This window comes from Trypanosoma equiperdum, assembly GCF_001457755.1.
Source record: "Trypanosoma equiperdum strain OVI genome assembly, contig: ctg_1107, whole genome shotgun sequence".
In the NCBI taxonomy this organism is placed as follows: domain Eukaryota; phylum Euglenozoa; class Kinetoplastea; order Trypanosomatida; family Trypanosomatidae; genus Trypanosoma; species Trypanosoma equiperdum.
The window spans coordinates 48,281-58,606 of record NW_027123069.1 but is presented as its reverse complement, the minus strand read 5'-3'; the positions used below and the strand labels follow the sequence as shown (position 1 = coordinate 58,606).

General features: G+C 49.8%; 5 protein-coding genes across 5 annotated transcripts; all 5 read right to left on the bottom strand.

Moving 5' to 3' along the window:
- Positions 1-451: 451 nt before the first annotated feature.
- TEOVI_000729700 (ADP-ribosylation factor, putative) lies at positions 452-1,024 on the bottom strand (the record flags this gene model as incomplete). Its single annotated transcript, XM_067220283.1, has 1 exon — positions 452-1,024. The coding sequence occupies one exon, from the start codon at positions 1,022-1,024 to the stop codon at positions 452-454; it is 573 nt and encodes a 190-aa protein (XP_067076384.1).
- A 479-nt stretch (positions 1,025-1,503) lies between these two features.
- On the bottom strand, positions 1,504-3,087 carry TEOVI_000729600 (uncharacterized protein; the record flags this gene model as incomplete). The annotated part of the gene is made up of 1 exon (XM_067220282.1): positions 1,504-3,087. The coding sequence occupies one exon, from the start codon at positions 3,085-3,087 to the stop codon at positions 1,504-1,506; it is 1,584 nt and encodes a 527-aa protein (XP_067076383.1).
- A 472-nt stretch (positions 3,088-3,559) lies between these two features.
- Positions 3,560-4,840, bottom strand: TEOVI_000729500 (uncharacterized protein; the record flags this gene model as incomplete). Its single annotated transcript, XM_067220281.1, has 1 exon — positions 3,560-4,840. The coding sequence occupies one exon, from the start codon at positions 4,838-4,840 to the stop codon at positions 3,560-3,562; it is 1,281 nt and encodes a 426-aa protein (XP_067076382.1).
- Positions 4,841-6,627: 1,787 nt separating this feature from the next.
- TEOVI_000729400 (TPR repeat, putative) lies at positions 6,628-7,596 on the bottom strand (the record flags this gene model as incomplete). Its single annotated transcript, XM_067220280.1, has 1 exon — positions 6,628-7,596. One exon carries the CDS (start codon positions 7,594-7,596, stop codon positions 6,628-6,630), a length of 969 nt encoding a protein of 322 aa, XP_067076381.1.
- A 694-nt stretch (positions 7,597-8,290) lies between these two features.
- TEOVI_000729300 (peptidase t, putative) lies at positions 8,291-9,553 on the bottom strand (the record flags this gene model as incomplete). Its single annotated transcript, XM_067220279.1, has 1 exon — positions 8,291-9,553. One exon carries the CDS (start codon positions 9,551-9,553, stop codon positions 8,291-8,293), a length of 1,263 nt encoding a protein of 420 aa, XP_067076380.1.
- Positions 9,554-10,326: the final 773 nt, after the last annotated feature.

The following is a 10,326-nucleotide window of genomic DNA, read 5'->3' as shown; positions in this document are numbered from 1 at the left end:
CACACACACACACACACACACATCACCGCCTCTACGGATCCACTACAATCCAACCACACATACAACCTTCATTTCCCCTCATCTCCCTAAGAGCTTAATGGGCCCCGTATGTGAGAGGGCAAAAGCAATCCCTTCCAAAGTAAAAAAAAGAAGGAAGGAAGGAAGGAATCAAACAGACAAACAAATAGAAGTATAACAAGGACAAGATGCAAACTAAAACTACATCAAAAAGTCCGGGCGGAGTGGGGGAAAAAGAAAGAAACCGGGGGCCTAGCACACACCAAACAGTTGCAAACCGGCTAAACAATACAGAAATGAAAAAGCGGTGGCAATGTACTAAACAGAGAAAGCTCCAAACACAAGCAAATCCCGGTAACGTAAGTACCACATACAACACACAACACACACACACACACACACACGCGTACAAAAAAAAAAAAACGTCTACTCCTCACGAGTCTGCAGTGACGACGCCCCGCTCCCGCAGCTTATCGCAGAGCCAATCCATTCCTTCCAGTATCCCCTCACCAGTCTTGGCGCTGCTCTTGACGATTGTCCACGTCCGGCACGAAAGAGCCCCCACGCCGAGTTGTTCAGCCACACCAGCCTCGCTTACAGCCCCAACCACATCCTGCTTGTTAGCAAATATGAGCAATAAACTGCCCCGCAGCTCGTCTTCGTCTAGGAGGTTGCACAACTCATGCTTTGCGACCCCCATGCGATCCTTGTCCGTACTGTCCACAACATATATGACAGCGTCGGTGTCAGTAAAATAACAGCGCCAGAAAGGTCGGATATTCGCCTGGCCACCTAAGTCCCATACCTCAAACGTTATGTTTTTATGCGTCAGCGTCTCGAGGTTGAAACCGACTGTTGGTACAGTTGACGTTACATTGCCCAGTTGCAGACGGTACAGAATAGACGTTTTCCCCGCATTATCCAAACCTAAGACGAGCACGCGGATTTTTCTGTCCGCCGGTAGGATTCCGAGAAGGGATTTTATCTGCGAAACCAAAGCCCCCATGGGTACTGCACAGAAAAGTACACCCTCTACAGTTCCCTTCCTTCTCTTTCCTTCCCTATTTTCTTTACTTGTGTTGTTGTTGCTGCTGTTTTCATAAGAAAAACAAAAACAAGTTAAATAAGTTTGATTCGAGCCTTCCCTTCCCACCTCCCTTCCACGGCGCCTCCCGTAACTCTTGTCCACTGGAGAGAAACATATTTATGAAAGTAGGAAAGGGGGAATTTAACACCAAATGTCCCACAAACACTTTCTCGGCCACGCACCAAACACAAATTTGAACACACGTACCTCCTCCAAACAGGCGAAACAATGACGAACGAGCGGACCTGGTGCCACCGGATCGAGGAACAAAATGTAAAAAAAAACAAAGGTTAGGGGAGTCGGCTCTAAAAAGCATATATATGACTCTGTATGCACACTCGGGTGTGTGCGACAAAGTATACGACGGTAAGACTACCACCACAACCGTAGTGGAAGACTCACTCCTCTTGCTCATCTATGATCCTTTCTACACCAATCACAGCTTGAAAGCAGCGACCCCAACGCAGTGGTTGCAGTAGCTCCCCATTCTCATTTGTCATGTACCGACCGACTTCACACTCCTCTTGTTCCTCCCACAACTTACGGTTGTAACGGATTGAGTCCACTACAAACTCGCACTCCAGTGGCGTCGGATCACCCTCAACAATGAGGCCACATTCGCGACGGTCCTCGTCAGAGAGCCAAAACTCAGCGCTAAGACGACTGAATGATCGGAAAGTGAGACCATGCGGCAGGCCACGCCGGCCTCCGATGCCGCGGCGGCCTCCCGTGACGTAAACAACTCCACGACCCGCAGTTGCTGCTCCACCCTCAGACGCAGCACCAGCGGATGCAGCGGAACCCGGCAAACCATGATCAAAGCGAAGCTCGAAACGCTCCACCACGCTATGCTCCACAAGACTACGCACCAATGCCGCCACAAAATGCGGCATTACGACACGTAGAGAACCCACCAACGCCCATAGTAATCTCCTACCACCTCCTGGTAGTTGCCCTACATCGCTCAAGCGGAGTGCAGGTGCATATGAGTCACACCCAGAGAAGCGTATCGACGACATGACTGTGATGTCCACGTGTCTCAGTGTACCTTCTGTTCCATCCCTGCTAATAACGTTGTTGACACCGCTTTTCATGGAAGCGTTACCGTTTGGGCCTCCCACAGACCCTGCCTCACCTCCATCAGTCACTGTCGTGTAAAGGTGCATGTTGACGAACACGTCCCAGAGCGCAAAAACAGGATTTATGTCTGCCATAGACAGACACTCAGGTTCTGTAATCAGTGTAGAACCGAGAACCCACACAAGTTCTACGCCGACGTCTTGTGCCCGTTGTGTGAAGTATTGTTGCGCTACCTTTGACGAGGCACTGAGGCACAAGCAGAGTCGGCATTTCTCCACGGACAAAAGCAACGCAACATCCTTCAACCTAGGGTGACTGGCGACACGAACTAAAAGTATATGGTGTGTGCACGCGTCACGGGAGGATTCCCGAACACACTCGTCCCGAAGTTCAACAAGCTTCATGAAAGCATCCTGCAGTCCTTGCAAGTAGCGCCAGTAGTCTAAATCAGCCGTCGCGGCTTGCGGAGCCGCTGTTATGAAGGGGTGAAGCAGTGCATTGCGGTTGGCGGGCAAAGAGCTCAGATAGTATACATTACCGTGCTTCGCTACCGTTTCGTGCAGAACCTCCTGAAACTTTGGAAGAGACTTCAGTAACACTGCATCACTTGGGTCGCCCGCTGAGGCCTCCCCAACCCCATCTACACTAATCACCAGCTGCATTCCTTGCATGGGTGAGTAATACGGAATGGTTGGGTACGAGTGCCACACCCTTTGCTGTTGGGCAGCCACGTGCTGTTGTTGACCCTCTTCCATTGCCGCTAGTGTCTCAGTGATGGAATGCGGGTTACTGTTGCCATGGTCAAACAGATCACCCGTGGCAGCGTGATACACGTCGGGCAGTACACCACGGCGAAAAGCCACGGGTTTGAAAGATGATGTCGGGAACGAAGTTGGATGCATCCCCCCGTTGGGCTTGCGAGCCAAAGCAAAAAGGCACAGCCGCAGCCCTTACAGCGGCTCAATATCTATACCGTCTATACGTACACCCTATTGGGTCTTTCCGTTACGCTGTGGGAAAGCGTCAGGAGAGCGCGGGCGAAAAGGTAGCATGTGGAAAAGCAAAGAAAAGCGGCTCCAATCAACAATTAATGGCAGTAAAAGGCCTCAACGCCGCCTCCTCATCCGGAAACAATGGAAAATAATACAAAATCAAGCAACGCGCACCGCAGTGTAGCGCGACCTGAAAGGGGGAAAATAAACAAAAAAGGAAAAGAGGAAGGGAGGTAAGGGGGAATATAAGTGTATGAAAAACCTCTATTGTGCCCCTAAACTTGAAACGATAAGGGGATGCATTAAGTGTAATGCAGAAAAAGTGGTGAACGGCAACGCTACACAGGAAGCGTGCCCCCTCTTGTTACTTTGATCTCTTCTATCATACAGCGATCGAACACGAAACCGTGCCGTGAGCTCGAAGTTGATCTAATATGTCATTAATTCTTTTATCCAGCGACCGCACCACATCACTGTCTTCATCTAAAGCACCGGCACTAGTCTCGACGATAATGCGCCGTTCGCTCCGGAGCCTTTCAACTTCCCTCACGAGGGCGGCAATATCAGGATCAGTTTGGGCCTCTAGGCTCGGTGAAGCTACGCCCCTTTGACATCTTTTCCTTTCCTTAACATCTGCTGCACTATCAATGGATAACGACTTCTGGCCCACCTTTCTTAGCCGCTCCTCCAACTCCCTGTTCAACTGCTTTAGACGATCTATCTCATCCGCACTCCGCCGCAGCTGTTCCTTTCGTCTAATAGACAATTCAGTGAGTCTACTGTTCTCTTCCTGAAGCCTGCTGCAACGGTCTTCTACCTGCTGCAACCTCTCCTGATGCCGTCGCTCTAGCCTATCCTGAAGGTTTTGCTGTTCCATCACAAACTCTGACCGCATTCGCGCCTCGACGGTGCTGAGTTTCTCAGGTGGGGATGTGAGTTCGCGGGTCCGAAAGCGGTGGAACTCCTCCGAAAGTGCTAAGTAGTCCCTCTGCGCCTGCTGTAAGCGCTCATCCGCGCGTTTTGCCTGTGCCTCTGCAGCTTGCACGCGCTGTTCTTGCAACTCAATAGCGTGATCTGCGTCCTCTTTAGCACGTCGCACCTCCACCTTCGCGTCCGTTCCTGCACGCCGACGAGCGTCCACTAACTGTTGCCGCAGGAGCCGGACATCCTTCTCCATCTCAACGAGGCGCCACTTCCGCCGCTCCATTTGCTTCTCCTCCTCAGCCAATCGCTGCTCCCGGCGGGAAACCTCCTGCTCCCGCATTTCGAGACCCGCTACCGCCTGCTGCTCCCTTGTTTTAACCAAACGTGACAACTCCGTCAGCGCCTTCTTTTTTTGTGTTTCCAGCTGCTGCCGAAGCTTGGATGCCTGAATGGCACGCCACAGCTCCAGATCCCACGCCGCGCGGTACTCCACCGTCTGGCGTACGTTGTTTGCTATTGAGGCCGCAGCGTTGCTAAAGCCTTCTTCCACCCTACGACCAGTGGGGGCGGAGACCGACGGGGTTGGCTCCTGGGTTTCGATGGGAGATGGTAATTGGTTCGAGGCCTGGCTAACAGTTGGTACGGGCACTGGACATAACGGTGGTTGGGGCGTGGAACGCCCTGGGGAGTCCTGGGACTGCCTCGACTGACGGCCAAGTGAAGAACTTGTCCCACTCATCGCTCAAAGGTACCACCAGCTTACGGCCCTATGGCGCCAGTACCTCCTTCTCCTTCTTTATTGGTCCCTCCCTCTCTCTGCTTCACGTTGATAGCAACAAGTGTCTACTCCCTCTATGCTGCGCGTGGTGTTCCGACCAAGCGATATTTCCAGTGGATTAGGTGGCGCCTCCACCCTGAGGCGTCTTCCTCCTCCTTAATGGTTTGTGGGCGCCAAAACCCCCTGCAACGGATTATGGGGGCCCTCCTTATCGGTTCCCTTCTCGCTATTATATATATATATATATATATATAGCTAACGTGGTCTTTTTGGTACGACAGGAGTAAAAGGAGAAAGCAAGGGTTTGAGAGACATGATAGGGATGTGATCACCGCAGCAGTGGAAGGGCAAAATAAGTGCACGCACGCGCATATAGACCGATATACGCATGTGTGTAATGGTGGGAAAGAAACGTAAAAACACATTTTCGCACTTCGTTAATCGCAGCAATGAAGAACCCCTGCGGCTCCAAGAGTTTGTTAATGTCGGCAGTGACTAACATATATTCCTTTGCTGTGTTGCGTACGATCATGAAGGGAACTGACTTAGCGGAATATAAAGGGGGGAAAAGAGGGGGGACATCCTAAAAATGAAAATAAAACGGGGAGAACCGTGCGGCGAAACGCATATCAATGACGAAAGTAATCGTAAGAAACAAAAAAAAAAGAAAGAGCGACAGCGCGAGAATGAAAATAAGCCGGAAGAAATTATGAAAGGTTTTACGGCGAAGGTGGACACCACACAAGCCCCCTGAGAAAGACGTAAAAATCGTAGCCATCCTCCTCTAAGTGGAGCTTTGCTCTCATACCTCTGCTGCTCCACTTCACCTTTCATCAAACTCCTCCCCACTCACACTACGCTCTTCTGCTTTATCGCTCTCCCACACCACCTCCGCTTCCGTGGCGGCTGCGAAGGGCCGGTGCAGAAAGTTACCTGCACTGCCACTTCGTCCGCGATACAAATATACATATATGTATGTATATGTACACGTAGACTCACGATGCTTCCCTTATCTCTTCTCCCTTTTCCCCAATCCTTTTCTCACTCCTCCTGTTACGCAGACGCCGATGTTTATGCTCAAGGTTCCCCAAAGGTGTCCCTGTTACCTATACCGCCTCGCTGAGACTAGAGGGAAAGGCAAAAGCACTTTACGACATAGCAGGGTGTCACGCTCTTGTTTCGTTCGTTCCCTTTGTGTGATGCATGGTTTGATCGTAATTACAGGGAAGTTAATGGCACACCTCTGCCATACACATATACATACAACTCCCAACCCGCGTGCATACATATGTGTAAACGAAACCTTTCCCCACACACACCCCGAAACCACGTTCTGTTATTCTAATTGTCTTACCTTCCCCCTCACATGGGCTCGACACACGAAACTCATGGCCCAGCTCGTAGAGTCGCGTCTTGATCCCCCTTGCATCTGCTAATCTTTACCATTTATCTCCTTTTCTTTCGGTCATCCTCAGCTCTATTTTCCTCTCTCTCTCTTTCTGATCTCATCACCAGCCTTTCAGTGACGAGGCGCTTCCAATCTCAGACGCCCGACCTCATACTTGTTTCAACCCCCTCCTGCTTAATTAACCCTATTCTGAATTCAGGTACCTCCAGCTGTGTTTATCCAGTCCTCTCCCCCAAATCAGATTACCCACACACGCACACGCTTCTTTCACCCATCCCAACCCGTTCTGCTGAGAAGCAGCTGGCAGGGCATACAGTACAGCGTTGCGACCACTAAGCACTTAATCATCACGATGTAGCATCGCCTCCAGTGCCGATAGCATTGGACTACCCTTGTACATATCTACAAGTTTCTTTTCCGCCCAGGCACGAAGCGATACGGCTTCCTCCTTTTGCTCATCCCCCACACGAGATGCTGTAGACGACTTGCTCTGTCGTATGATCTCATTCGCTACAACCCACAGTCCATACGCTGCGCGACTGTTGTTGGGATGGTCATTCAACCGAAGCGACTGCGCGTACTCTACAAGACTGTGCCTGTGATCGCCCGCCATGTAATACAACTCGGCGAGGCGCGTATGAGAGAGATAACAACTACTGCTAAGCAGCATGGCCTCATTGGCATGGTGTAGGGCCTTGGTATAGTTTTCGCACAGGTAGTGCAAGTTTGAAAGCTCACGATACACGCTGAGACAGTTACCGCCGTGCAACTCGAGAAACGTATGTTTCTCATCGTTAACATCCGTGTAGACTAGCTGCTTCTCCAGCACCTCGATAGCCTTGTGATACTTTCCTTCACTCTTGAGCATAGTGGACAGTCGCTTCACGGGGAAATCATCACTTGGAAAGTCCTTCAGTAACGCGCGATAGTGACCTTCCGCCTCCTCTGCACGACCCTCTGCCTCTAAGCACAGGCCTTCCAGGCGCCGCACGCGTACCGACTGCCTGCCAAATTGCTTTTGAAGCAGCGAGAGGTATTGCCGGCTGGTGTCTACCCTTCCGCAGTCCAGTGCTGCAATGAGAATCTGCTCGTAAATGCAGAAAAGCTCTTGTGAACCAATGCCACTAGTACCGCCAGCGAGCAGGTCAGTTCCTAGCAGAAGGACGACATTTGAGTTTCGCGTTTCCTTTTCTCGGTGCAGCTGGAGGAGCTCGCGCTTCTCCTTCCTGGAGAGTTGTTTAACACCAAGAGGTGTAAGAGACTGCAGCGAGATGTTTGATTCCGCCACGTTGTCGGTTGGCCCTTTCATAGCCAACTTTTAATATCGTTCCCTTTTCTTTTTTTGTGCGTGTGTTCCCTTGTTTTCCCTCCCTTGATGCCGCCGTGGTTGCTTATGCTTTCCCTCTTGTTACTTGTTGTGCTCCCTTCTAGGCCCGATGCCCGCGCTTTTGTACAACAAAAGTGAGGAAAAGACAAACAGGAGCAGCAAAACGATCAGAACAGAAGAACAATGGGAGAAAACGAAAGAAATTAAGTACGTTGAATCCGTTTCGCTGAATGGTACTCCAGAGAGATGAAGACACACGGGCCGCGCAAAAGAACAACAATGTAAACGTAAAAAAAAAGACATGCCCAGTGGAAAGAAAGTGGTGGCCGTGAAAAATTAAGGGAGTAAACAAATAAAGGTGGAACCAAAAGCGTAAGAAATATTGGCGCGGAATCCGAGTTAAGAAAGTGGCGGCAGGCTCGGAGAAACATGAAAACTACAACAGAACCTATTATGAACGCGGAAACGATAGCAAAATGATAATACCGATAATATTACTACAGAAAACAACACCACGAAAGAGGAATGAGAAAACGAAAACATTGCTCCCTGCCAACCAACCACCATGTTCAAATATAAATCTCCAGACGTGTATATATATATATATATATATATATATATATACAAATGAACGGAAGGCATGTAGGGGAACTAAAAAAGAAACTAATGGCGGTCTTCACCGTTTCCGCAGCTTGGGTAGCTTCGTGGCCAATAGTGCCAACTGCCGCGTGACCTCATATGACTTGACAAACGACGGAATGGGAAGGAACTCAAACTTCGAGTGGAAGTTGTGTGCTCCTGTAAAGTAATTTGGGGTCACAACACCCCGGGAAGACAAAACAGCTCCATCGGTCCCGCCACGCATCGGTGTTACTTTTGGCTGCACACCAACGCTGCGCAATGCATCGAACAGAAGGTCCACTGCAGAGCGATCGTCACCCAAAAAGTTGGCAATGTTGCGGTACTGCTCTGAAATGCTTAGCTCCACAACACCAGTTGGGTAGCGCAGCCGAATGGACTCCGCAACCGAAAGAAGCTGTTGTTTGCGTGCTTCAAACCTGACTGCATCAAACTCGCGTATTTTGACATCCAATACCGCCTCATTCTGGTTGGCGTATATATCAGAAAACCACCAATAGCCATCACGCCCCGCCGTGCACTCGGGTGTTTCGTTGCGGTCAAACTGCGCAATGTAATCCATCGCCATGAGTAGCGGATTCACCAGCACACCCTTCGCAGACATGGGGTGAGCCGTGACGCCAGTGAAAGTGATACGTGCTGCCGCCGCATTAAAGTTCTCATAAACAACTTCACCCAACTCACAGCAATCGATCGTATACGCAAAGTCCACATCAAAACGAGCCTTTAGATCGAGATTCTTCGCACCCAAGAGGCCAATCTCCTCATCAGGCACACAACATACAACAATATCACCATGTTCATCGTTCGGCTGCAACCCTGTGATCATTTCCATGACCGCCGTGATTGCTGCTTTGTCATCCGCCCCAAGCACGCTGGTACCATCGCTAAACAAAATATCCTGTCCAACGTAGGCCTCAATTTCCGGGTGCTCTGTCACCCGTAACCAAATATCCTTTTCCTTGTTGAGGCAAACGTCACCCCCGTCGTAATGCAGCTTCTGCGCCCGTACAACCGGGCTGAGACCAACATCAACTGTGTCGAGATGAACAATGAAACCGATAGTTGGGCAATCCTTCACAGTGCCCCGTTTAATCGCTGTTACTGTGGCGTGGTTGTCACACAATACATCCTCCAAACCCACATCTCGCAGTTCTCCAGCAATCAGCTCAGCGAGTTCCTGCTGCCCAGGGGATGTCGGTAAGGACTTCCCTGCAAAGGAGGCGTTGCTTTGACTGCTTATGGCAGAGTATCGCATGAAGCGATTCACAAGCCGCTGCTCAATGGTCTCTGCTGGCATGGCCAATAATTTCGGTGGTGGCTCGATTTATCAGAGAGTGAAGATTCCAATATACGTTCTGGCACAGCGGTTGCAACAAAAGAAAGCCAAAACTGTAATATTTATTTTTCCCCCTTTCTAGAGTGATTTCGCCAAAGACCTCAGGGGAAAGGGAGGGCATATCTGCGAAGTAAGCACACTCCCACACAATCACAAATACACGTATTCAGATTGTACTTAGAACAAAAACAGCTGAAGATGAAGCAGACGGCAACACAAAGTATACATCTTTGCTTGTTACAAAGCAAAGCGAAGGCATCAGCGATCGAACACACGCTTGCGAAGAAAAGCAAGCAGGGGAAACGGGAGTAAAAAAGGCAGTGCAAGTTACACACAGTGAACGCGTCGTGGTGAATCAGCACAAAGTGTCATGAAAGGGTTCCTGGTATTTCTTGTGGCCCTTCTCCTCCGCACCTTGTTTCATCTCTAATACTCAAAACAGACAAATGTAATAAATGTAATAAATGTAATAAATGCACGAACCCTCTACAAACATGCCCCCAAATTCTTTCCCCCGGATTCCAACGAGCATTGCCTCTCATTTTGCCCCCTCCTCTCACATGTTGAAGACGCCCTTGACAGCCCTCAAATTAGCTTCTTTTTTTTTTTTTTTGCTTCCTCCTGTAGTGTATTACATAACTCCTCACCATGATAAAGTAACAATGCCATCATGGTGGAAAAGATGAAAATTGTACAGTCATCCCTCCATGCTACGGAGACAAAAACACAATCAT